This window comes from Micropterus dolomieu, linkage group LG19, assembly GCF_021292245.1.
Source record: "Micropterus dolomieu isolate WLL.071019.BEF.003 ecotype Adirondacks linkage group LG19, ASM2129224v1, whole genome shotgun sequence".
Taxonomy (NCBI): domain Eukaryota; kingdom Metazoa; phylum Chordata; class Actinopteri; order Centrarchiformes; family Centrarchidae; genus Micropterus; species Micropterus dolomieu.
Window position 1 is genome coordinate 15,312,344 of NC_060168.1, and position 26,234 is coordinate 15,338,577.

Sequence of the window (26,234 nt, forward strand, 5' to 3'; positions counted from 1 at the left end):
TTTTAGACATTAGCCTTACATGATTGGATCTATGGGTCGGTGCTCATAGCTCCCTGTGAGCATGGAGGGCAGACAGGTGGAGGATATGGTGGTCTGTATGTTTACCCAGTTGTCTGGTGGCCTTGGCCCGGGTCTGGCTGCACCACAGTCACCCCACACATACTCTCACCTTCGTGTGTACGCTCACACTCACACATGCATCAAGTTGTATGCCATGTTGTTATACATTGTATATAAGTGGAAAGTGTAAACATGTTTTCTATTAACAAAACACATACTGTACTATATTACTAATTACATATGAATTTATATTTAAACAGATATTTGGACACACAGGCCTACATTGTGTCATTTTATTGTACATTATGAATTGTATCTTGCTTACACTTAAAGTTAAAAAATGTATTATCTAATATGTGCTATGTTTATATTATCAATATGATAATCAACACTAATCACAATATTTACTCAGTTCACAGTTTGTTTGGTGCAACCAGCTGAAATGAATGCAGGCCTATAATAAAACCTTATATCAGAAAGGTTATGTGTTTTTGTTGAAACTGCTAAAGTGAGGTGAGGTGTTGATTCAGCTTCATGGTCATTTTGGAGGTCGCTGTTGTATTGTACGGTTTTATATCGAGAGATCTTTCGTTTAGTCTCCACCATTGATATAAACGGAGTGGACAGAATACCAGAAACACCTTTTTAATATTCATCAGCGCCACAAACTACAGCTTCTAAAATGAATCGGCATCACTTGAAAGCAGTTTCAACAAAAACAGATTATGACCTTCATGATATCAGGCTCTATTGTAGGCCGGCAGTAGGGTTGGGCTGACGGACGATGCCATTGTCCATCGACGATGTCTGACAGACATTATGACGTTAAGCAGTCGTCATCCCCATGTTTCAATGTAGGCATCGTCCGATGGAAATTTTGTAGACCTCGCCCAACCGTAGCCGGCAGTAATCTCAGCTGGACGGTTCAGTCAAAAGCTGAACATTATAACCTTCATGAAGGTAGGAGTCAGTACAGAGCTGTTGTATTAGGTGGCACAAGTTTTAGTTTGGTGTTTCTGTTAACTCATCACTAAGAGTATAGTCTGTCTCCTTATCATCTTAACAAATGTCGCTGTCTTTGCTCGCACTGTTTGACTGTTCTTCTTGAAGCTTAAACAAGATCACAGCTGTGACCCGGTGCCATCAGGAAGACCATGTTCGGTGTTTACCAACTAGAGTTTCTGTTTACAGTGCTGTCATGACAATCAGTGAGATTGTAGCAAAGTGAAGAGTGAACATGTACACAAGTTCACATTGAGGTTTCAGTTACCCTATCACGATAGAGACTGCCAGGACAACTGTGCAACATAAAAACAGGTCAACACGTCTGTGACAAGACCCCTCTGCTTGTCTGTCCCGATGCTTGAGATCAGATGAGGCCAGGGCATCATGGCATCCCACCAGGACAGCAGGCCCGAGTAAACTTGAGCAGGACATCTGGTGCCCAGTGCCGCTGTTCTCCTCTTTTTCCCTCTCTCGTCAGTCTCTTAGCCCCAAAGCAGACCATGCCACCACACCAGAGCAAGTCATCTGGTGTCCAGTCGGCTCCCATCTGTGAGTGCATTTGGCTTCGCCGCAAACAAAGCATTGCGCCATGCAAGCGGCCTTCGCTACATCTAAACAGCGCAGAGCCTATCTAGCTTAATCTTTGGGTGGAAACTATGATTGTGTTGCCAGGGTTATGGGTCATCTCCATTTCAATTAATTAAATCCTATAGAGGCATTGAGAATCCACCGTAACAAACTGACCACAGCTGATGGCATACCTCTTCTCCATTTTGAATTGCTGAGGTGGAAAGAATTGTAATGGTGCCGACCCGAGGTTTAGCTGCTGGCAGCTCCAAGTGCACCCCTCCACTGATCCGAGGCGGTGCCGTGTCTGCCCAGCCTGCTGTCTCTCATCCATCCTGGGTGGTAGGGTGTGTGTGTGTGTGTGTGTGTGTGTGTGTGTGCCTTCTCAGTCTGTGCAGGACAGGTGTTGGCAATCCCGAGGTCAGTCCAGATGCGGCTGGGGCACATAGACAGGGGGACGGCTGGAGACTGCGAATGACAGCAGGATGAATGAGCTTTGTTTTCCCAGGTTTTGGACAGTTTTATTCAGAGAGTGCAGCTTCGAACGGGGTCAGTTGTGATGGTCAGCTGGTGTAATGGCTGGCTGCTCTCAGCGGGACGTGCTACAGCCGCAAGCATTTGGTCGTTACAGAGAGGCTCCGTGGTTGTTTGGGTAAAGAAGCTAAACTAAAGGAACCATAGTGGGATGTGCAAGCCTACAAACACAAACACCACCCTACCCCTTCTGTGAAGTGTTAAGTGGCCGGATATGTTTGGTGAATGGGACACAGGTGTCTGGGCTGGGCTATGTGTGCCTGGCCAGAGGTCTGTGTTTGTTTTCACTCTGTAATGGCCCCTAATTCTCTGCAGCTCAACCAGAGCTCATTGGCTCTCAATAGACCGGGGTTGAGGCCCCCTCTTTTTTTTTTTTTTTTTTTTTTTTTCCTCCTTCTAATGTGGGACTGAGCAGTGGGTGAACTTCAGTAAAGATTCTGATAATGAAATTCAAGACATCCCACAACACATTGTTGAGGCTACAAGTTGAGCAGGCCTGGTGCTTTTTAGAGTCCTCTTTCTTCCTTTATCCCTCCGTTGCCTCTGATCTACCCCAGCAAAGCAGGCGTTTGAAGTTGTCAAGACTCTGGCTTTACTGTTGAATCCTCAAAGTGCTTATGTGACAGGTAGAGAAGAGCTGGAGGGGAGTAATGTGACTCCCACATAGTCCACAGGCTCCCCAGTCTCCATCCTCCACGCCCTTGTCTCCCTCTTGTCTCCCGCACACAGGCTTAGTCTCCATGATGATGTCACTCTCCCCTGAGCTCCCCCTTTGTTGAGTAACAGCCCAAAGGTGCGCTTTGGGCACTGAGGAAGACGCCCCTACACCAATACCACAACCCCATACTGTGTCTCCCCAGCGAGCGAAGTAGGGTGAGCTAATGGGTTGTTAACCCCCTCCGCCACCTATGTTTGGACGTCGTACCGTCAGCAGTGGCTGCTATCGCCAGCCTGATCTCATTGTTTGAGTAACCCCCTCCCATGGCCAGGCCTCTGAGCTGGTTTATGATAACCATACAGTTAATATCTGGCCCACATAACACACTCCCAGCTTCCTGTCGTCCCTCTTTCCCCCTTCTTCGCCCTCCTCAAACTCTGCTCTCATTTTTCTCTGCCAACCTCTGTGCGATTGTCTATGATGCCCTCTCCTGAGTGCCCTGTTTTATTTCTTTATTTCAGTCATCTTTTAAAATTCCAAAATCCATTTCTTTTGTCCCCAGGCACAAAGGATGATCACTAGAGACGGTGTCTCAAATTAAATTTTCTCCCCGTGGACGTGGGTACGATGGAACAGTAGGAGAACAGGAGCAAAGTGAGCTGTAGGAAAAAGCCCATTTCCTATGCATTACTGTCTCTTTCCTCAGGGTCTATAGTGGAGTGACACCAACACCCCTATCGCTTTTTTTTTCCCCCCTCTCTTTAATTTTCTTTTTCTTGCTCTTTCCACCGCCTCACTATCGATGCTGCTGTTCCTTCTCACGCAGCCTAACCTGAAGGTCTCTCTGCTCTTGCTAACACAATCTGACCCAGTTTATTAGTTTGGGTCTAGTGAATCATTAATCGAGGTTATCTAACTGTTCCTCTAATGATTCCGCTGCAACTCGTTTGTCAGAGCCTCTCAGTGTTCGTAACCGATCAAGCTGTACCCTCATGTTTCTTGCTCTACACGTTTGTACTCTTATCATAACCATCTTGCAAAAAAAGCATTGTCCCCCAAGCTAGACTATATGTTTAATAGGTGTGCTATGCACTGTAATATGTCATTGTGTCAGAGCACAATACGAGGACTAAGTGTAGTGAATGCAAATTAATCTTGTGGGATGGCAGCAGCTGAATAGAGTGTGGTTTTGGGGAAAGGAGGGGAGCAAAGGGAGGGACAGAAGGAGGGCTAATAGTGGCGACAGAGAAGAGAGGGAGAGAACAGAGCGTGTGAGGAAGAGGAGGAGGAGGGATGTGGGATGTAGTCATCGCCAGGCCCATTCATCATGCAATGCCTGCTGGGATGCGCCGGGGTCAGTCCCGCACAACACAATTACAGCCTGTTCTGGTGTGTTGTGCTCGTCTCCACTCTGTTCCGACTGTGTTCTGTTGTCTTTTGTTAGATTTCCTCTGTTCCTGCTCTCTTGTTTTCCCCTTTGCGTGTTTTCTTCTCTGCTCTGCTCTGTATGCTCGTTTTCAGTGGCAGACTTTTCATCTCTCTCTTTTTTTATTTTTTTATTTTTGGCTACATTTTTGGAACTTGCTGCTCAAGCTATCACTAAATGATCTGCAGCAGTTCTTTGAGCAAAACATCTCAATTAGTGGAGCATTTGTCGTGTTTTTGTTTGTTTCTTTGAGTCTTAAACTCTCTACTTTGTCTTTTGTAATTAATTTCCGTTTTGTTTTTGCAAATGTTTCCTGTTTCCTTCTCTCATGTCTTTTCATCTGAATCACAGCTACTAGCTTGATTCATTTGATTGACAGGCCTGGTTAACATGGGGGTGTGAGATGCTAGTAAGCATGTTGTTTACCCTGCCTGCCTGACAGTCCTCTGTGAGCCTACAGATGTTTCCAGAAAGCTGTAAATGTCTGCTCTGTGCTCTAATGTCAGTTGACAGCATATCCGATCATAAGGATATCTCTGTCTTCCTGTTCGTGTCTATTCTTCATGCAGTGAAAAAGAGTTTTCTCTGCCAGGAAACCTTTAGGTGGCCTAAATGAAAACATCATGCAAGGATCTAGTAACATCAGCGTTTGAATGCTGATCCAGATATTTTTGTTGACATCATTGTACATGGCGGGACTTTATGTTGTCACGGTGGTATCTGTTTTTGGCACTTTGCTGAAAAACAATACATGAGGGACACCGTAGATTCCCCCTATAGATGCATACTTGATCTGATTTAACTTGGGAACACCTTGCTGCATACATTTAACCATTTGGAACAGACTTTATATCAAGTCTGCTTTCTTAAAGATCCAGTAGTATTTTATTTTGAAAATATACATGTTTTGAATCAAAAACAAGCGTTCTTATGTTTTTCTTGTGATTAAAGGATATAATATTATTGCTGCAACAAATAATTCAACTTATTATTGATTAATCATAATTTTCTCAATTAATTCATTTAGTTTAGAAAATGTTAGTTAGAAATGCCCATCTCGTGTTCCTGAACCCCAAGGTGATGTCTTCAGTGACATCAAATCAACAGTCCAAAAACACCAAAATGTTAAGTTAACTTCCTTATGTGAAGAAAGGAAGAAAAATCTTCACATTTAAGATGCTGAAACTGCCAAATGTTTCACAATTTTGCTTGAAAATTGACTTAAACAATGAATGAATGATCAAAATTGTTGCAGTTAACAATTGATCATTTCAGTTTTATATAATACAATATGTAATATATACTTTAAGATATTAATATGTCAGATTGACTTGCTGTCTAGAGTTGTTGTCTTGTTAATTAATGAGTTATAGTGGGTTCCAGTTCTGTATTTTGGTGTTTAATGATGGGACTGCTTCTCTTTGGTTTAGATTTAGAAGAAAAATTATGCCTTTTAGTTGTACAACTGGTCATATTTTGTAATATCATGATGATGATGGAGGAATATTATGCATCTGAAGTTCCTTTTTGTCTTTTAGATTTTTTCTTTCTTGAAATTCTTGTAATTTTGTCGATTAACCTGCCAAAAACAAATTCCTTGAAATGACAAATACTCAGTGTTCTTTTAGAGATATATTTTTGGCTTAAATAAGCAGCTTATTTAACAGAATGTGGACCGTGGGGATTTGTGGGTTTTTCTTAGGTTGTGTGTCTGAGCAATTATTTAGTTCTTCAACAATAAGTTGTTGAAAGATTTCTTGTAACAGAAGGCAAATGCACCTCAGGGTCCCAAAAGTTGAACTCACTCACTTAGGATGCATTGGGTGGTGCCTTGGCTGACGGGAACTAATCGGAAGCCCCAAGATTTACTGAAAGAATGGCAAATCCTGGCCAGAAAATGCAACAGTTTAAAGTACAGAGCATCTGGAAACAGTTTGAAACAATGGATTGTCTTCAGCAGGCTCCATGTCAAACTTTATGGATGCTTCCCTTTCCTGACTTTCTTGAGTTCCGGCCTCCTGAGACAACTTGGGAAGAAGTTGGATGACATAGAAAGGTTGAATTGGCGTTCTTTGATTTGATATGCACCTAAAAACTCAAAAGCTATGGAGGATTGGCAGGATTTTTGTTTTTGAAGATTTTATAGACTCCCACCCCTAAACCTGACAGAGTAAAGTCATATCATCATTCCAGTCATGTCAGCTGTAGGTAGCATCAGCCTAATGACATTGGGTTTTTACTGATGGATCTAACCTCATCACACCCCTAAAAAGATTATCAGAATTAAATAAAAAATTAAATAAAAAATATGTATTTATTAGATACATTATGGATGAGTACCAAAGAGACCCTAAATTATCCCCTTTTAAGCCCCAAAGAAGGTTGGTATATGTTCTAGTACTCGCTGCTTGGCTACAGTCAAAATGAAAGCCAAGTGAAAGTCTGTCTTTTAATTTGAAGTGGCCTTTGAGCTCTTTTTACAACCTCTACTTCCAACAATAAACCTGACCATATTGTACTATCTAGGACAACCTCTAACTACGTCCCATGGCGACAGTCTGAACTGCTAAGTACACCTGCTGCTGCTGCCACCTCCCCAACCTGCAGACGCAGCAGCCTGTCTGTCGTCAAGTTGTCTTTTGTGCGCCCTAATGAAGCCGGGGAGATGTGACGACATGCCTCACATTTCACTCTTCACCTAATTGTGTTGACGCTGAGGCTGATATTAGTGTTGTGGTGGTTAATCTTCCCAGTGAGAGGAAATGGCGGAGTCATCAAGGGATACGACACAGCTAATTAGACTTGTGTACGCTTCCATATGTGAGGGGAGAGGTAGGGGTGAAGTGAGATGGAGCGAGAAGTGCAAAAAAGGAAATGGCTTTTTTTTTTCTCCCTTTTTTAGAGTTTTTTTTTTTTTATTGATTGAATGGGTACTGAAAGTTACTGCAAAAACCTGTCTTGAATATGTGGCATATACTTTGAATGTCATGCAGCATAATGACAGCACCCACTTTGTAACAAGGGACAACTTGGGAAAACGTCAACATTCATTACAGCCTGACATTTTGCCCACTCTACAAATCACCATCTTGAGTCTGAAATTAAAGTAATTTGAAGTTGCACACAGAGCAAATGACCCACTGGTACAGTAGTGCTGTTTTTGACTTCATCCTCCCCCGAGGAAAGCTGTAAGTAGGTTTGACTGATTAGGGCCTGAAGCTACTGGCTCTCAATTAGACAGAAGACAAAGCTTCAACCGTGGCTACTGGAAAACCATAAGTAATGAATTAGTGATAAAGGTTTAAAAGACAACACCATTAGAGGAGGTGGAATGCCTTTTCCTTGCAATTTGCTGAGTAGGTAATTTGGAGTCTAAAGGAAATAAAAGTGAAATGCTTTGGATTTCTTATTCATTTTCTCTCCTTTACACTCTCTGTTCTCTCTCTGCGTCTCCCTCCCTCCGGCTACCGGTGTCAGTAATATTAACCTGATCTCCACTGGGCTGTCCTCATGCGACCTGGAAGTCAGCTCTTGTGAGGAGTGGTCAACTGTTCTGCCTCTCAAGGGTCCCGAGCCTCACTGGAGCTCATAATGCATTATGACTCCATAGCTCGGGGCTGGGAGGATCAAATAATATATTAAGATTATGTTGCGAGCTGTCACACACCACTTGGGTTGAGAAGTACTATGCCAGCAAAAAAATCTGCAGAGTCATACTTTGATAGGCTTTTTGCTTTTTTCAAAGGCTGCCTCAGGCCGTGTTTGATTTAGTTTTGGATTCCAACCTATTGCCAATGACATCCACACCGCTCATCCCGCATATTGACTTCCATTAACACACACAGTGCCCATATTTGTCAGGCTGATAGTGTCACTGTTGGCCACATTGCCCGCCACCCAGTCTGCCCCTTGTCCATCTCTGTGAGTGGAGGGAGCTCAGTCCTGTCACCTGAGGGCTAAAGTGTATGGTGGAAACTTGTATCCTCTGTGGTATGTGGGGCAGATGCAGATTCTCCGTTGGTTCAGCTGTTGTGCCCTGTGCAGACAGGGAGGGCCCAGCATGTCTCCCTCTCTGTTATTGAAGGAGTTATAGAGCTGGGCGAGATATTTACTGTTTGGAGGGAGGTTTTCATGCCTCCTTAAATCTGAATTTGGAGTCATGGTGGTCCTTTCACAAGGGTGATTTTGTTTTACTGAGTTAATTCATTTGCATTGCTTGTTTTGTAAGTAATTATCTCATTTCAACCTCTAGGATTTGTTGGTTTGTCTGTTGCACAGCTTTCACGTCTTGTGTGACATGTTTTCAAAGACACTGGTTGGTGGTTATGGTTTTGTTAGACGTGGCGGCTTGAGGTCCACCCACTTGTACTGCTTACAACAGGGTGCCAGTTGTTGCGTAAAGCTCTCCACTTGGTTGTTTTCTGACCAAAAAAAAAACGAATTTACAAAGTTGTCTTTTGGCCACACACATTGGACAAATTCATCCACTGATGAGCTCCCAGGAGTCACAGTATTCAAATTCATACTGTGCACAAACTGTATGACAACTCAGTTTATGAAATAAACAAGATAAAATGAAGAAACTGAATCTACCATCATTTTTACATTGGTATTTTAGGAACTTTTAGGGGTAGTTTTTCCCTGATCATTATTCATTATAGAGAAATGGAAGGTTACACTTAGGGCTGTGCGATATGGCAAAAAATTCATATCCCGATAACAATATGCATCCCTATTGTCAGGATTCGTAGGTGAGCGCAGAGGAGGTGAGCCCAAACACAAGACACTGGAGTAGAGATTCAGTTCAGGGTTTTTAATCCAAAACAAGCAAGATGCAAGGCTTACTGGTTGGAGGCAGGCAAAATCCAAAAACACGACAGGAAACGCCAAAATAAGGCAGAACACTCATACACGACACAACAGAGTGTTATGAACACTACAATGACCGGACGCAGACTAAAGAGAAACACCAAATATATATACACCAGGGACTAACGAGAAGGGCGGGAGCAACACAGGTGACAGGGATCAGGGCTAACGAGGCAGGGAGAGAGACATCAGGGGGGGAACAGAGAGACACTTACAGATGCAAAACACAAGACCATACATTAACTGGAACTCAAAGTATTTAGTGGACAAGCAAGCAGAGGAATTACTGGGGGAACAGACACAAGCAAACAGATCACAAATAAACTACCACCAACAAGGAACACAGACAGAACTCAGAGCAGGCATGGGTAAAACAACAACCTACACAGAAATACACAGACCAGGAGTAACACTAAGACATCAAACCAAAACCCCGAGAAACCAAAATCAAAACAGAGTGCAAACTAGACATGGCTGACAGGCAGAATGTGACGCCTATATAGAACATTTTTTGTAAATTCTATTAAATATGGCATATCCAACTGGAACTTGGGATATTTCTCTGCATTATAAAGGTGGGATAAAGTGAGAACTTCGAAGGGAGAAATCCAACACCATGACACAGCAAGTAATGTAACTAATGTTGGTTAAGTTGTGGATTACCAAACCGATGCTACTTGCTGCTGCGAAGCTATCACGAAAGGACGAGACTGTCTCGGAGCAACACAGCAGCTCCACTCACAGATCTCCTGCTGCTAATGTTACAGCTAAAATCACAACAACAGCATGTCTTGGGGAACTATAAAGTAAGCTGTATGTCCGTGGGCAAGTCATTTAACGTCACCTGACTGACACACGCATCATGGCTGGCACTGCGGGATAGTGTTGTTTGACTCGTACATTGTATTCAATGCAATTCCTTCTCCACAACACCGGCACGCATGGAAGAACGGACCACGGTGAAGTAAGCTTCAAGTTGGATATTTGTTTTGGACAGTCAATAGATGACGAACACCAACATAAAGCTAACTTCACTGCAGTGCAAAGCGCCGTTCCCTCACCAAAATATTACGGCAAATGTGGAATTTGTGACACGACGATATAAACGATGTAGCAAAATTGTAAACGACAAACATTTTTCTATCATCAAGCGATAGATATCATATCGCACAGCCCTAGTTACACTTGTAGTTATGAATAAAACTTGCATTTAATGCCCTCACACCCTGTCTCAGAAGTCACTTTGGGCCTTTCCGAAACTAGAACCTTACCACTTCCACTCCATCACGGGGTAGGACTGGGCGATATGGCCAAAAATGTTATCATGATAAAAACATTTAATATAATTTGATATCAATGATCAAGTTTAAAGGTTGATTTTTGCTCCTGAGTGAAAATTGAAGAAACCAGATGGTTAATGTGGTTAAACTTTTCTTTATGGTCAGAATGGGACGAACTTGATGCCAAACAGTGGATCCCTGAACATCCAACATTCAAAAACTATTATGATAAAATCTTTTTCAACAAATATGATTAGTAAATATTTTTTCAGTCCCCTTTCCTCAACAAAATTAATATTTTAATAGAAAAAATAAGTGCTCATTTGTTTGTGATTCAAATGAATGTAATCAAATATTAATTGACGAAATATTGAACTTTTATTATATTGTTATTGAGGAAACTTATATTGCGATAATTTTAATTATTATTGTTTTATTGCCCAGCTGTATCACGGGGTGTACTCACGGGGTCAGTTTCCCTCATAGCCAAATCGAGTTCCCTTAGCGCGTAGGGAATAAATGCAGTGGCAAACTTTTGGTGAACTACCCTCTCCCTAGCATAAATAGCATCTGAAGTTATCACTCACTGCTATCATACGTGTATCAAACAAACAACAGTTGTATTAAGATTAAGGATTGAAAAGTGTGTTTTGCAATAACGAAACTAAAACCATTTGTCATTTATTGATTGTTTCAACTATTAATTTATGAAAAAGAGACATTCTTTTTATAAGATTGATATTGATCATAAAACACTATTTATATTTTGAACCATCCATCCATCGTCAACTGCTTATCCTGCGTACAGGATCGTACCAATCAACCTAGGCCGCATGTCTTTGGACGATGGGAAGAAGCCGGAGCACCCGGAGAGAACCCATGCAGACACGGGGAGAACATGCAAACTCCACACAGTAAGGCCATGTTTTGAACCGCTTTATCTTAAATGTAAAACATTACATTCACAAATACAAATGGTCTAAAAAGAAACTACAAATACAACATTTCAAAATAGAAATCAAATATTATATTAAAGCATTATGTGCTCTGAAGAATAATAAAGTAATAAAAATAGTTAGGAAAATATTTTAGCCATTTTAATTTTTTTAAACAGTTGTATTGTCTTTCAGACGAGGAATTTTTTTTATTAAACACAAAAAACCTTTAGGCTTTGTTGTTGACCTGTGTACGGTGATATAGAAATGTTAGTGTACTTTCAGAAGTCACAGAACTCACATTTGAAAGAAGGGTCCTCCATCGTGCAGCAAAGGATGTTACACACCTTCTACAAGCCAGCATCGACGCTCACTCATCATTGGAGGGTTTTATAACCCATAACCACTCTGCACTAATTGGTTTCGGATGGCACTCAATGTGGCAGACCCTCCCCATGAACGCAACAGAGTAGAAGTAGGTAGGGGGAGGGAGTAGCAAGTAGGCTACTTTTAGAGCGAACGTCTCAGTGACCTCGGCTTGATATTCACAACAACCTCTGCACTTTCCCTAACCTGCTTCCAGTTTATTGGCATAACACTGAGAGCAAAATGAGATGCTACATATTCCTGTCAGTACAACTGTGAGAGAGACCTCTCTATGGCGGCTTGATAATGAACAGAACGCTTTCTCTCTCTCAAAGCCATCACTTCACCTTTCCGCACGGTGACATCACCCTCGCATAATGGAATCCAACCTTCCTTCCTGTCCCTCTTTGCTCTCATCAGCAGCTTGCTCTAATTAGATGAGGGTGATTTCAATAAAGTTACTGTCGTCCTCACTCCATTAGTTATATTAACACTCAGATTCCTGCTCCGGAGTCGTATATCTATCCTCCGCCTTTCACCGGGGGGGCCAATCCTCTTCTTTTCATGGATCTGTGTAACCTAGTTACTGAGGCCCAGCAGGGGAGGCCAATCAATTAATGAACAAAGGAGCCCGCTCACTGAGCAGCGGCGCGAGTCTGGGACTATAAACAGGGCGCTCCCAAAACATGGTCGCTGTCAGTTTAGTACCCATCTGATGGATGTTGTTATGCTTTGTTGTTTTGTGTGTGTGTGTGTGTGTGTGTGTGTCAGAGAGAGAGAGAGAGCGAGAGTACTAATTCAAAAGTAATCCAGTGGATTACTTCAGTGTCACCTGTTTGAACACACTACCTGCCAATATTCATGTGTCTGTGAATGAGAAGTGAAAGAAAAGGATGGATTTGAGCACATTTGTGACAAAAACACATAACGCCTTCCACCACCATTATGTTTTCTCACATGTGCGATGTACTGGAAGTAATGGACTATGGCATATTCTGCCATTGTGATGTGAAAAGGCTGGGGGGAGAAACATTTTAGATATTGGATAAAACTCTCTGCTTCCCTCAGACAAAATGTGGAGCTGAGCTAACACATTAGGTATGTGGTCAAAGGTTAAACGTCCATATTCAGTGATTCTTATCAGTCTCCCGTGGCAACAGACAGATTTAGAGGGACAGCCCTCCCCTTCGAACCACCTGTGCCCTGTCACGATCTTTCACCACTTTCTCATCCTTCCCTTTTCTCAATACCTCTTTTCATCCTATTGAATCCCCCTTTTTGTCCATGCCTCACCTTTTTTCTTTTTTCCTTTCCCCCACCTCCCTCAGGTCCACCCCTCATTCTATCCTATCTTTCTTCTCTCCAGCCTCTGTCATCCCTTTTTCTTAATCCGGCTATTCGTCCCTAGTGTTCCCCTCCCTGGAGTTTCCAGCTCCGTCTCCCTGTGTGTGAGATCAGGGAGCAGGCTGTTGTAACAAGCTGTTGAATAATGTAAGCACAGGGCTATAGGCCAGAGTTTCATTTAACCCTTTGATCTCTGATCACACAGTGGGTGAGGCGGACACATCATAAATGACAGCTCGACAGCAGGGCAAAGCAGCCCGAAGGCCTTTTTGCTTCCGTCTTCTTCCAAACCCTATCTAAAGGCTACAGTTCCCTCATCCGGTTTCATTGTCATGGCCTTTGTAAGCAGGAACGCAGTGAGCGTCCCTAGCCTTTTGTTATTCTAACGCTGATGTATAATTAAAGGGTTAGAAAAGGAGATGCTGAATAATTGATATTGGAGCAAAGATGTCATGGCATCCTGAACCTTATCGTACTCAGTATTTTTACTTACAGTGCAGATAAAAGATTTACCAGTTTGCTTTTTTTCTGGTCATCTTCTTCAGTCTGCACTGATTCATTGTGGCACCGTGCTCTCCTTTGACTAAGGAGGAGCTGTTATCATTATTTAGATCAGGGTTATTTCACCTTTGTGTGCACCGTTAGGTGTCACATTATTTAGATCAGGGTTATTTCACCTTATTTAGTCAGGGTTATTTCAGCTTTTGTGCACCGTTAGGTGTCAGAGGCTAGGGTGTATAGATCTGTTGGACTGATTGGAAGTTACCCTTCAGGAGGTGAAGTATAGCGTTGGGACTGGGGATGTTTTGGCAAGAGAGGGGAAAGAGTGGGTCTTCATGGCTGGATGAACTTACTACTTCCTACCCCCCACACACACCTGTTACAGCCAGCGGGATGGAAAACACGCCACCAGTCTGTGTCTGGAAGTGTGTGTGTGTGTGTGTGTGTGTCTGAGAGAGTGGAAATGACTGTTTGTGTGCTCAGGAGAGCAAATGGCTGAGAGGCGTAGCGAATGAGAAATGTGTTACATAGGGTTTATGGTGGCAGCGTGTGCCTGAACCTCATCGACTTTGGCAGCTGCTGGCCTTCTATGGATGGGTGGCAGGAGACAGATTTTAAGATTTTTACGTGGCTAACGACAGTCTGCTTTTCAGGTCGGGTGTTGGTCCCATAACCCGCCGCCGAGCCACGTGCACACAGCAACACATAAATGTGCACACACATAGGCAGTATGCGCGTGTACGGTGCAGCACAGTGGCATAATCCATAACTCTGACAGGGTTTCCTTGAACTGACAGGGAAAAGCATAGCTCTCTTCCCACATAAATACACATACCTCTCCACCCCCCACCCCTCATTTCTCGTACACTCCGTTGGTCTGTTTCCCTGTCTGAAAAAAATGAAATATTGTTTTGATTTCAAGGTGTTGTGTTCCAGGACATGCACCATGCATGCAGCCCTGTGGAGGCTTGACCCCGTGAACAGGCCACAGCTACCCCCTTCTGCAAACTGATATATGTGTGTGTGTGTGTGTGTGTGTGTATGTGATGTCACGGTAGAATACACAGCAGCTGTAGAGGCGGCAGTGAAGAGGGGAAATGGGAAGAGCCAGCACACTAGACAGAGCCCAGATAGACCTGTCAGCTCCGTGACACCCACGCATGCCTCACCCTCTGGACCAGAACGAGAACAGGGGAAGGGAAAAGCAGCAAAAGGAATAACGGTGAGCCGTGGCAAAGCTGTGTTTATTTTGGGGCAGCATGCGGAGTCATGAGGGAGATGGCAAAGGAGACCTGGCAGGTACAATACCTAAAAAGTATTCGACCTCCCTTGACGTTTCACAGTGGAGATGATAAAGCTGATCAACGGACAAGGAGTTTTGGTCTGGCAGCAGTTGGCAAGCTTATCACTGTGTGGACAGGTCTGTTTCAGACCTGTTACAAAACTGCACAGGCTCTGTCAAGTTTCATGATGTCCTGCAGTTAATTCTGGATTGGAATGAGTTCTGGACCCTGACTTCGCCAACTCAGGATATTAACATAGTTGTGTTAAAGCCAGTCCTGTGTTGCTTTTGGCTTATGTTTGGGAGTGAAACGTAAATCTTCACTCACAGTTTTCTGTCAAATCTTCAGCAGGTATCCCCAGAGGCTTTTACCGTATTTAATTTAGCCTCTACATCCACAACTCTTCCACATCCTGCTGCAAAGAAGCATGATGATCACCAGACGGTCGGGGTGGGGATGATGAGTTTTTGGTGATGCTTTTGTGTTTGGCTTGCACCAAAACAGCATTTAGTATGATGGCTAAAAGGCAACATTTTCATCACACGACAAAACACTCTAAAACACTAAAATTCTAACGCTAAATAAGAAGTCATGTGAGTATTTTTTTTTTTTTAACAGTGGCTTTCTCTTTACCAGTGTGTTTATAAAACTGTGACTGGTGAAATCCCCCAGGCAACAGTTGAATGCACAGGGTCTCCTGTCTCTCAGCCATGAACCCAGTAGATTCTTTAGAGCTGCTATAGGCATCTTGGTGGCTTCCACACTAAGGTCCTTCAATTTAGAGATGCAAATACACAGATGTGCCAGATTTGTTGTTGTTGTCTGTTTTTAAATCACTGACATGATAATTCAGCGTTTCTGTTCCCTATGTCTTCTTGCATTTGTTCAGCCCATCCATTTTATCTTCATAATAAAGTTTTTGACAGGAAAATGTCAGCCGACCCAGATACAGGTGTGGTTAATATCAGTTGTGTTAACTTTTCACCCCCCAAAGCTAATGCATACCCAATTCCGACCCATCGTTAAACTTGCAATTAAATAGCATCTATTGAGCCATCTTAATGTCATAAAACAAGACAAACGGTCTAAGGGGGGTGAATATTGCCATCTTGGACAACTGGGGAGTATAGAGGAGTGCGACTGTGGTTGTGTTTTAAAAACCACGACTGAGGCAGAGAGAGAGAGAGAGAGAGTGTGTGTGGAAAAGCCAGAGCTGAGCTTCAAGAAACACACAGGATTTGTAATAGGATTCATGACTGGGGCTACAATCGAGAGCATAATTATTGTTATTGCAAGAAGCCAATCATGAGGCTGGGTTTTTCTTTGCACTTGGAGTTTTTAAACATTTAGTGTCTGAAATTACCACAATGGGGGCACATAAGTGTGTATTGTTTATGTAAAACGCACTGTATACAGCCTTCTAGATACTGCCATCCATTTATCTTTTGTTGTTGGTGGCGCTTTGAAAGCAAGCTGATGATTGCGAGCGTTTCCATGCAGGAGGAAAAATCCTATCTGTTTGATCTCGCAGGCAAAAATATGGGCAGTACAACAGAATCTCATCTCTTGTGTCAGCTATTCTTCAGCACTGTGATATTCCCATGGGAATGTATATCTGCTGCGCGAATCACAGTCAAACCAGCGCAGGCTGTTTCTTATCTGGACATGAAAGATGGAAGAAGGAGGTGTGAAAAGGGGAGAGGAAGGGGAAAGAGGAGGGGAGAGACAGGGCCCCTCTGGGAATGATAATACCTGAAGTTCACTGGGCGGCCTCTTAAATCTAGCTCATCATCATCATTTCATGAGGAGGTATTATCCCCAGTTCCAAGATATAACCTCTTCTCAGCTGTTTTCCCTCAGTCTCTCCCCAGATTGATTGAGGAGATTTGACAGTTATATTGTTTGTGTGTGTGCCACAGCCCGTGTTAAAGCATGCCAGGGGATTTTATTATTGCTTTGATAGGTTTCTTTTATTCATCTGCGGTCATCATGAACATTGTTGTTGTTTGATTGCATCGCTGGTTCACGTCAAGTCAGCAAATCTGTTATTGCCGTTCCGCTGCAGGTGTAAAAAGTCTTAATAAAACCGTTGTGCTTTAGTCAGAAATTCTTTGGCGCCCAGGCTCGGTTTTCTCAGCTGAATAGGCAGTTGATTTGATCGACAGACCCTGCAGCGTGAAACCACACTGACAAGTGCTGTTATCTCCACTTGCCCCTTCCACATAGAACCCCCCACCCCCCAACTTCTGCGCTCGCTCGCACATTCACACACACTCACAGATGTGCCTTATCCAAACAGTATGACTTTCACCTCTGAGTGATGTCCATTGTGTGTAAAGAGAGACCCATTACGAATCCTCACTCCCAATGGAGACATTGTGCGGCCCGCCATGCTCCCTTGTCCTTCAGCAGCGTCCTGAGATGACAGTAGATAAACAATGGGAACAAACAGTCACTCCCACCAGCATTGATCTGCCCCCCCCCACCCCGCACTCACCAACAACACCACATTGATTCCACCAACACTGAATTTATATGAAAGCCACCCCCTACCCCACCTTTCTACCAGGACTGACAAAAATGATAAATGACCAACCCCTTCCTCCCTCTGAATCCACCTCCCTGTACCCTGCGATGGCTGACCGAGGCACTACAAGCCTATTTCTCCTCTCAGAAAGTACTTTTTTTTTCTTCTTTTTTTTTTTTTTTTTTATTGCTTCAGGTCGTTCCTATAATTTCCACACATAAAGACGTCACTAGTGTAATTTCAGGGCTGCAGGACATCCATATGCATGATATCAAACCATCAAAAATGACCAGTGAAGCAAATTATTAGGTATTTCATTGGCTCCCACCGTACAGTCTCCTCTCCTGTGGCTGCTGGCTAAAAGTCTGCAGTGTCACTCAAAAAGGAAATCATATGCAGGCCCTCCAAAGTGTGGTCAATTATTTCTCTTTCTCATTGGCTTAATCAGTCTCATTCTCTGGTTATGTATCTGATTGATCTGCCCACCGTGTAATTACATGAATTAGATTGCAGTTAATACAGACGCAATACCATGGTGAGTGATAATGGTGATAACTGTCCTCCTTTAATGGAGTTTCAGCTTTCTGCAGCATTTACTATACGTATCTTCTCTTTTCTCTGTGCCGTCCTTGGCCCCTTCTCAGCTGCTAATAAAGGTCTGCAGTATACAAATGATGTCTTCCGTAGTCTCCACTGTTTTTATTTATTTATTTTTTTTATTGTACAGATCCAGTGTCCCCATGCCTGTAAATGGGGCACAGAGTGTCTATAAATAGATATACTGTGGTAGCGAGCTGCTGGTGGTTATCAGCAGGAGGGGGGGGGTGTGCGCCGCTTTGTATGTGGTGATCGAGGCTATTGATGGAGGTGCTGGTTCCACTCTCGCCACTCCCAACCTTCCACTACCGTCACCACCCAGGGGAGTAATACCATGGAGGAAAGTCTCCATTTCGCATCTCTTCGCTCCCTAATGACCCCGCTTCGTCTCCACATCGCCACAGTTTTGCCAGGACTCCCACAGCTCATCCACACTACTTTTCACATTGTGAGGTAATCCATTTTACAATCTCTGCTGCTCTTAGGCTTCAGAACGTCCCTTTTTCTTTAAATCTGGGATCTCAAGCAGAAGGGATCTTTCAAAGATGAGAAAGACTCGGAGAGTGCCATGTATATTTTACTCCCTGCCCTCTGTTTTTATTCATCTTGGTCCTTATCATCCCCATATAATATGAATGTGTAATCACGCCATTATGCCTCTGCCTGCTCAGGTTATCTTCACGGAGGACGATATCCCTGTTGATGGGATCTGACATGATCCCTCTAATGGTTTTTTTAAGTTTCGGGGGGGGGGGGTCTCGCTCTGTGTGGTGCCGTATATACAGTACTCTAGTAGTACAGTAATGCCCCAATTCTCCCTAATTGTCTTTGAACACACTTTAGCTGTCTTCCCATTCTGTTAATAATTGCTCTCAAGAAAAGATTGCACTCCCTTGTCTGGATTTGAAGACGAGTCTCTGCCTCTTTGTCCCATTACTGTGTCAACGAATAACATTGCAATCATTTCAATTACGACAGCGCCGGGACAGAGGTCTTCAAGTAGGGCCTTGAGATGTAATTGGAGGGGCACAGGCGCATTGAGGAAAGGCATTTTTCTTCTGTGAAATTGCCTCAGTCTTGGGGACAGTAAATTGAGGTGGTGAAAAATGATGTGATAATTCAGCCGCATGATTTTGTAGGGGAAATGGTCTGAAAGTCACTTTCTGGAGAATTAGAAGGCAAAACTACATTTCTCTCCCGAGTCTTCTGTCCTTCACGCGGCTGCATGAAATGAACTGATGAGACAGAGGGAGAGGGAGGTGTCAGTGTAAATGTTTGCAACAAAAATGAAGCTGCCTGCTTGTGCATTCAGATTGGCTGAAGGGTAGGAGGCGGAAGCTGGAATGAGGATTCACTGCCGTGTTCCACACTATTTCATGGCCTAAGCCTTTAATCGCAGCAGCCACAATGGATGCATAAAGTGGAATTTCAGATTGATTGATTCTATATTGATGAATGCCAAGGCTGGCTTAAGGAAGAGGGGGGGAAAAAACATCCTGCAACTGTGGCTTTTAAAGAGGTTACATGGTTACATTTAAGCAGGCGAGCCCTTGCTCTTCTCATGTGCCTGTTTGTTGCTTTAGACGTGCTTCAAAGAAATATGAAAATTCTCGCTTTTTGAAGTTTAATCTCTCACAAGAAAGGGTGGGAGGCTGAATGCAAATGCAGAAATTTGCTTTAGCTTTGCGTCTTGCTGCTTGTGGTGATGAATTCCAACACAGTGGTCTTACTGGTAGCTGTTGACAGTGGTCACAACAACTCTAAAACTGTATACTAAATTGGCCGCCTTTTATAACAAGACTAGGAGTAAAGATGCACAGTATCCTGACCCCTCTCTCACTGTAATGTTCAATCCTCGCCTTTGTCACTTTGAGACACTATTGTGTCTCGTCTCTTAATCGCCTCAAGGCATCTCACAGTGACCGAGCTGGCATAAGCACATTTGGTACTGTGTGTAGTGTCGAGATTAACAGGATTACAGATTAGGGATTACATTGGCGTCATTCTTACCCGTTTAACCTTGACCCATGCCTGGTTATACAATTCAGACGGTCGGACCAAACTTGCTTTTGTGTTTGCAAGGCCCTGAATGTTTGCAGTGATATTTGTTCAACAATAAATACAAACACAACACGTGCGAGATCATTGGACTTCTAATGAGCCTCCCGGGTCCGTCTCAGCTGTGATTGTGTATTGATGTGCGTGTACCAAAGTGGCTCACACAAAGACCGGAAAGTGACAACAACAGTAGCCTTTTGATGAGTGCCGTATGGATTACTGCCCTCTCTCTCTTTGCTTCTGCACAGTTTCCATGCCTCTGAAAACAACATAACCCCAGTGTTTCCATGGAGGACGTGCGGTTGCCAAGGCCCATGGTGATTGAACACGGAGGGTCATCATTTATTTCGGTCAGTCGGTGGTGAGGGGATGGATTGGGTAGAGGGGCAGCAGGAGGAGGGGGCAGGGGGCACTGTTTGGTCCCGAGGGGCTCCGCGGATCCAGCTCGCCTTAAAAAAAAGTTTATTTGTTGAAGGGATCACCTACGGCTAGCCTGACTCTGGTTGACAGTGTTAATGTACTGACTCTTCTCACAAGCCCTGGGACACATAGTCTCATTCACACTTTTAAAAGAAGTGCAACAGCGGTGTCAGGGAGGGAGGGGAAAGAGGGAACAGGACATGTGAGGCTACATATGGCCAACCTTAGCGTTGTTTATCCAGAGAGTTGTTACAGCTGAGGACCGGGCTCCTTCCCCCTGTTCCTCATTGTCTCTCATTAATCTAGCAGCATGGTTCTGGCCTGCTTCCCGTGATGTAGAGGGAGCAGGTTTGAGTGACCACCCACCCTGAGGGAAAGCATTAGTCTGTCCTCTCGGCCGTCACCTGCTATTGTTTATGCCTCCACTTCATTCTGTCGTCATCTTTCAGCTGCTATAAAATAATGGCGGGGGGGCATTTTAATTGATGTTTTCAAAGCCGTGAGATTGATGGCCACCTTGGGGGTGAATTTCTCGCTTATTTCTCCCACCGGTCTGTCTTTTTTTTTTCGTCAAGGTTTGGTAGTTGATCACCTTGTCCTTTTCCTCAGTTTTTGTCTCCCTTTCCACTCGTGTTCTCTTCTCCCTTTGCTGCTCTTTTTCCCCGTCTTAGTGGTCTGTCTGCCACTTCCTTTTAAGGGGAGTTTTAGCCCACGTGTGCTATTACAGAGCTCATATTCAGAGTGAGCTCTTTCCATCATTGAGAATGAAAAGGTTGGTTATCAGATATGCCTTAGTCTCCATCTGCCCCTCCCTTTATGCATGAGCTAAGACACTGACTCCCTTTGGCAGACTGAAACACTCTAGTCTCTGCACACCTTTTGGCTGCTCTTTATCTTACGGATATGTCTTCTGGCTATACCTCTCATCCGCTTCTGCTAAGTGTGAAATATTCATGTTCTCTTTTCTACCTCCTCTGCATTTTAGCATCTATTATTTTGTTTGCGGTTACATCTTGGCTTCTTCTAAGGTATACATGGCACAGAAAGTGGAAGACACTTTAGGTGAGATGGGCGTGCAGACATTTGAGATCCATTACCCACTCGGTCAGTGCTATATCCTCATCTCCATTATAGTCTAATGTATTGTACTCCCTATTTAGCTGGCCTGATCTCAAAGCTGTAGCTTCACACTCGAGGCCTTGAGCTTTACCTCTTATTTGTGTCAGCTGCTCTCTTACTCCTCCACTCCTGCCATCAGCCATTCTCTCACTCCCCCTCTCCCTCCCTCTTCCTTCAGTTGTAGCTCTTTGTATCTCAGTCTGTAGGTCAACATTGGGAGGCGGTCATCACTGCTGCGAATTGGGCAAGAAGTGAGGTTTTCTGTGCCCCTACTCTGTTTGTGTTGTGTCACCATTTAATCTGCTCCAAAGCCATGTCAACAGTGTCATTACAGAGCCACGGCAGAGCTCATTGTCTCCCTGCAAACCAAGATAACGTGTCTTCATTCTGGCTAATCATTCGTAGAAAATGAGTTTAAGATAGCCTCTTTCTTAGAGTAGAGCAGACTAGTATGTGTTTGAAGTCATTATTTCATTAGTAATAGTTATAGGGAAGAATGAATGTGAGCTTGTAAAATTGATGTTGCAGAGTAATGAACTGCAGTTCACTGTGGTACATGACAGAAGACAAAACTCTTCTATGTAAAAACAAATTTGCTTTGCAAATTTGCTTTAAATAAGTTTTTTTTTTTTTTTTTTTTTTGTTACTTGCTCATAATTGATTACTTTAACAAGAGAAAGTTTTTAAACATTAGTAACTCTATGGAGCGGTGTCTTTACGAGTGGATACCTGTTTGGCTTGTCTTATTCGTGTGCGCAAGTCCAACACAACATGCATTCATGTTTCGCCACCTATTTGTCCACTGACGTACAGGTGGAGAAACATGAATTTGCGGTAGCGTGCCAAGAAATACAGCAATGCGCCATCAAAGGCAATGAAGTAAAAAAATATTTGGCTTTGCAAGTGTTATGTGGAAGGAAATACATTCAATCACTTTGTTAGATGTCAAGGATACACATGTCCTTTGTTGAACACTGAATGTAAACACAAACTTTTCGATCCACAGGGCAACTTCATTCGACAGTAAATGAGTTTAAAAAAAAACAAAAACAAGCATTTTCAAGATATCAGCTTGGTTTTTAGAAACTATTTTCAGAGTAACTAATCAATTTTGGAAAAGATAACCAACTTAATAACCAACTCAATAAATAAGATTATCATTAGTTGCAGCCCAAGATTCTGCTGAAAGTCAGTGAATGATAATGTGAGTGATATTGAATATTGAATTATAACATTGCATTGGTGATGAGAAACCTCACCATTGTAATGGCTTTAATTTATTTATTTTTGTATCTTTTTAAGTACTAACATGAGTCCTTTTGCCCAAAAGACCTGAAACAAGTGTTAGGCCTCGGTGTTGTGTAAAAAGTCGTCTCCCCTGTCTTCTCTTCTGCATCACTGTTTCCAGCAGCAGTCACTTCCTGTGGCTAATCATACTTTGATATGCCGTGGCACGAACCCTGGCTCCCTTAGAAATGAACAAAGTACCGAAGGGGGTGGGGGGGGATCTTCAAGCTACCAGGGCTGTTGGTTTTTGTCTGCTCTGCTGCAATACATTCTCTGAACGCCCACTGTGTTTTTTCACGGCCTCTCTTTACATTAGACTCTGCCTCCCTGTGAAGAGGAAATTTGGACACGACTCAGAGAAAAAGAAGTGTGATTTCTAGAGAACTGCACTCGCAGGGAGATTCAAGGCATCGTGTTGAGCTTAAGAGGGGCAGAGCTGCTCGCCAGAATGCTGACCTTAATTACATTAAAGGGACCCTCCCCCATGGAATACTGTGTTTGCACTTGAATGATAACTTCAGTGATCAAAGGATTATCTATATGTTATTCAGAAGTAATGTATAGAATAATAGTGTATCTCCTACTCAGCTGAACAGTCATCAATTTATTGATTGTAATGTAGCCTATATGATTCACTGTGCTCAACAGAGCACAGTGAATCATATAGACTACAGCCACTCATGTATTTTTAATGTAACTTTAATTATATCTCAGTTTTTAGTGTTATTGTTAAACCTTTTGACTGCATTATCAAATGCATTTTATGTCTGATTTGTGTCTGAGTCTTGATGGGTTTGGTGGTCACTGTTTAATGCCTTTGGGTTGAGAGGGTTGTGACTCTACTTTATTGGTATTTAGGGTTTTATAAAGGTCTGTGTGTGTGTGTTTGTGTGTGTGTGTGTGTGCACCTCGATAGCTCTCCAGCTTAATGGACAGAGCATTTCCATGCAACGGTAATGAAGTGCTGTCTCATTTCTCCACCAGGCCTCTAAATGGAGAAAGGGTGTTTTTGGAAGTGACTAACACACAGTTTTCAATGCCACATCGTATACCTTTCACACTTGCCTTGATGGAGATGGACTGAAGAACTCGTATATTATGGTGGGTCTGCAGAGGGTATGGAGATGTATATTGAGTGTGATATGGGGTTTTCTCCCAGAGCAAAATATCCTGCTGTTGCCATCTCTGTCACCATCCACTCCTCTGCTCTTGGATCGCTTCCTTTTCACCAGCTTGCTTTTCTCCCTTCTCCAGCACTCCCATTTTGGTCTCGATACTGTTGAGGAGTTGAGGGAAATAGAAGGCGAGTGTCCCCGCAGGCGATGGCTTCACTTGTATGCAGTCACACAGTCCTACTGGACTGAATCGGGAATTGGCTCGCCTCAAGGCTTTGTTGTCACTCACATTCTGCCTATTGATTGTGTGGAGGCTGCGTGAGTGAGTGATTTTTTTTTTTTGTGTGTGTGTTTGCGCACACAGGGGTTAGGTGTGTGTGTGTAGGGGGGAGTTGGCAGCTCTTACTTTGTGTAGGTGAATGCAAGGACTAGTTTGGAGTGAACTTTTGGAGTGTTGGCACTGGCAGTATACACACCTCTCCCACACACCGCTAAACCCACTCAACAAAAGAATATGTTGTTTGTTCTATAGGAGCTGAGGCTGTGTGTTTCAGATTGTAACATTGTTTTCTTGCTGTTTTTTTCTAGATCAGGAACCTCGATCCTAAGGGAATGGTGCAGCTGAGATGACCTGCATGACCGTACTTTTCTCAAGAGATCATTCTCCGAACGAGAGAGTGGAGCAAGATCTAGCCCGGGACATGGTTGGCAGGTTCAGATGATGGACAGGTGATGAAGTCTTCCATCATCTTTCTCCTCCAGTGACTCGGCCTGCCAGCCCTCCCTCTGAGGCTTAAGTGTGTACCAACAGTCCAAGGCCCCGTAATTTCTCTGCCATGGTGACATAAGCAGCGCTGCAATATGAGGGAGAGCCAACGTGAGACCGTCTCATTTCTTTCTCCAGTAGCTGCTGCAGCTGCTACCTCAACGCCGTTTGTATTTAGCTCCATAGCAAGACTGACTTTGTGAATAATCCCTGCTCGCCGTTTCTACCCACACTGAGAGAGGCGGTCCCCAAGGCGTGTTGCTGGGCCGGCGGGGCGGTGTGGCGCGGGACGATGCTGGGATGCGTGACACGCCTCCGTCGGCTGGTCCGTCTCCTCCCCCTGCAGACCTCCCTCCTCCTTCTCTTCCTCTTCTGCACCGTCAGCGTCTTCATCTCTGCCTACTTCCTCTATGGCGTCAAGCGGGAGCTGGAGCCATCGGGAGGCGGCGTGTCCGGGGCTGAGGGAGCATCTGCCGACTCCGATGATCCGAGGGTCACTCCGTCACGGCTGCTACCTTTGCGGGGCATGTCAGGGGGCCCCGGGGTGGATCCCGGGGGGGCCAGGACAGATCCTGTGGTTCTGGTGTTTGTGGAAAGCCAGTATTCTCAACTGGGTCAGGAGATTGTGGCCATCTTAGAGTCTGGCCGGTTCAAGTACCGGACTGAGATCTCTCCCGGTAAAGGGGACATGCCCACATTGACAGACAAAGAGAGGGGGCGTTTCACACTGGTGATTTATGAGAACATTCTCAAGTATGTTAACTTGGACGCCTGGAACCGAGAGCTGCTGGACAAGTACTGTGTGGAATATGGAGTGGGCATCATTGGCTTCTTCAAGGTTAGGACAACACCACACTCCCTCCCTCCCTCCCTCCCTCCTCTCACTCACACCTTCTGCCCTGTCCATCTGGCTCCACCGTCTCTAAGGAGATGGGATTCGCAGGGTTGGAAAGACCTGCCTGGTTCAATATCACTCAGTCCCGCTGCACTCTTTCTCTTATGTTCTATCTATTTCTTGTTTGTCTTTATTCTGCAATCTGGCCTTCTTCACTCTTCTTGCCCAGTCTCGTGTTTCTCTTTTCTGGTTCTCTCTCTCTCTCTCTCTCTCTCTCTCTCTCTCTCTCTCTCTCTCTCTCTCTCTCTCTCTCTCAGGCATGTAACACAAACACACACACACATACAGTACACACAAATGCACATGCTTTCCTGATGCTACAGAACCCATCCCAACCCCCATTGGAAAAAAATATAGTAACGCTCTGTTAGAAAAATGAAAATGTTGAAACAGTAAATGTTACAAATTATCCTTTTTTTTCCTGCTGAGAAACGGACTTGCTCTGCTCTCTCTCTCTTCCCCCCTCTCACCATTAAGATTTACATTCATAAACAAACACAAACACATATTGAACGAACTAAATCCCAACTCGAGATTATTAATGAATGCTGATGTAAATGTCCCCCGTAGAACAGCAGACAGCGAGCTCCTCCAACGTTCCTGGGTTGCTGTCAGGCCACAA

At 43.8% G+C, this 26,234-nt stretch overlaps 1 protein-coding gene across 4 annotated transcripts in view; it reads left to right on the forward strand.

Annotated features, from left to right (window-relative positions):
- The window catches only part of LOC123957516 (bifunctional heparan sulfate N-deacetylase/N-sulfotransferase 1-like), a 52,389-nt gene that overhangs the window by 4,560 nt on the left and 21,595 nt on the right, over positions 1-26,234 (forward strand). The window contains exons 2-4 of one of the 4 annotated variants that reach the window (XM_046030365.1): positions 23,821-23,937; positions 24,091-24,273; positions 24,540-25,555. In XM_046030365.1, the coding sequence (XP_045886321.1) occupies positions 25,010-25,555 (546 nt within the window). In that variant the 5' untranslated portion in view covers positions 23,821-23,937; positions 24,091-24,273; positions 24,540-25,009. Of the gene's footprint in view, positions 1-14,603; positions 14,768-23,820; positions 23,938-24,090; positions 24,274-24,539; positions 25,556-26,234 lie in introns of all 4 variants that reach the window. The other 3 variants (XM_046030368.1, XM_046030366.1, XM_046030364.1) reach the window with 3 other exon arrangements.